The 571-nt window shown below is 68.7% G+C and overlaps 1 protein-coding gene across 1 annotated transcript; it reads right to left on the bottom strand.

Annotated features, from left to right (window-relative positions):
* Positions 1–3: 3 nt before the first annotated feature.
* On the bottom strand, positions 4–567 carry LOC104916204 (histidine triad nucleotide-binding protein 2, mitochondrial-like; the record flags this gene model as incomplete). Its single annotated transcript, XM_010727212.1, has 3 exons — positions 4–64; positions 141–245; positions 328–567. Coding segments are annotated over 3 exons (406 nt in total), but the record flags the coding sequence as incomplete, so codon positions are not given.
* Positions 568–571: the final 4 nt, after the last annotated feature.

Here is a 571-nt window from a genome sequence, read left to right as displayed (position 1 = left end):
AGCCGTCAGACAGCCCCTCTGCCTGTGCCGTGCGCGCTGCCACCACCATCAAGTGTCCCAGGAGCTGTGGAAGCGGAGCCTGGGCTCAGCCCCGCGTCCTTCACCCCTCACTTCTGCCCTCGGCAGCCATCCCCTCTCACCTGTGCATCCTGCGGACCCACGCGGCTCAGCCGAGGGATGGGGCGCTTGGGGATCACTAGGAAGTGGACAGGCGCCTGCGGAGCCACGTCGCGGAACACTAGGCACTGAGGGAGGGAGGGCAGGCTGAGCCCCGCTCTCTCGCATGGGTACAACCCACGGCGTGACATGTGCTCCGCTGACCCCTACCTCGTCATCCTCATACAGGATGGTGGCCGGCACGCTGCGGGCTATGATCCGGCTGAAGATAGTGGGCTCCGTCCCCACCTCGGCAGCCGCTCGCTGCGCCTTGCCTACCTCCCCGTCCTGCCCGCCGGTCGCGCAGCGGCAGCGCTGGAAACACGCGGGGATGTCACGAAGCGCGTGGGGAGGGGACCGCGCGCTGGGCCACACGGGGGCGTTAGGAGTGCGAGGTGGGGTTTGGACGTGGGGA

The sequence above is a fragment of the Meleagris gallopavo genome, unplaced genomic scaffold (genome assembly GCF_000146605.3).
Source record: "Meleagris gallopavo isolate NT-WF06-2002-E0010 breed Aviagen turkey brand Nicholas breeding stock unplaced genomic scaffold, Turkey_5.1 ChrUn_random_7180001874669, whole genome shotgun sequence".
NCBI classification, from domain to species: domain Eukaryota; kingdom Metazoa; phylum Chordata; class Aves; order Galliformes; family Phasianidae; genus Meleagris; species Meleagris gallopavo.
Note: the sequence above shows the minus strand (reverse complement) of the source record. Positions and strands in the feature narration are given on the sequence as shown.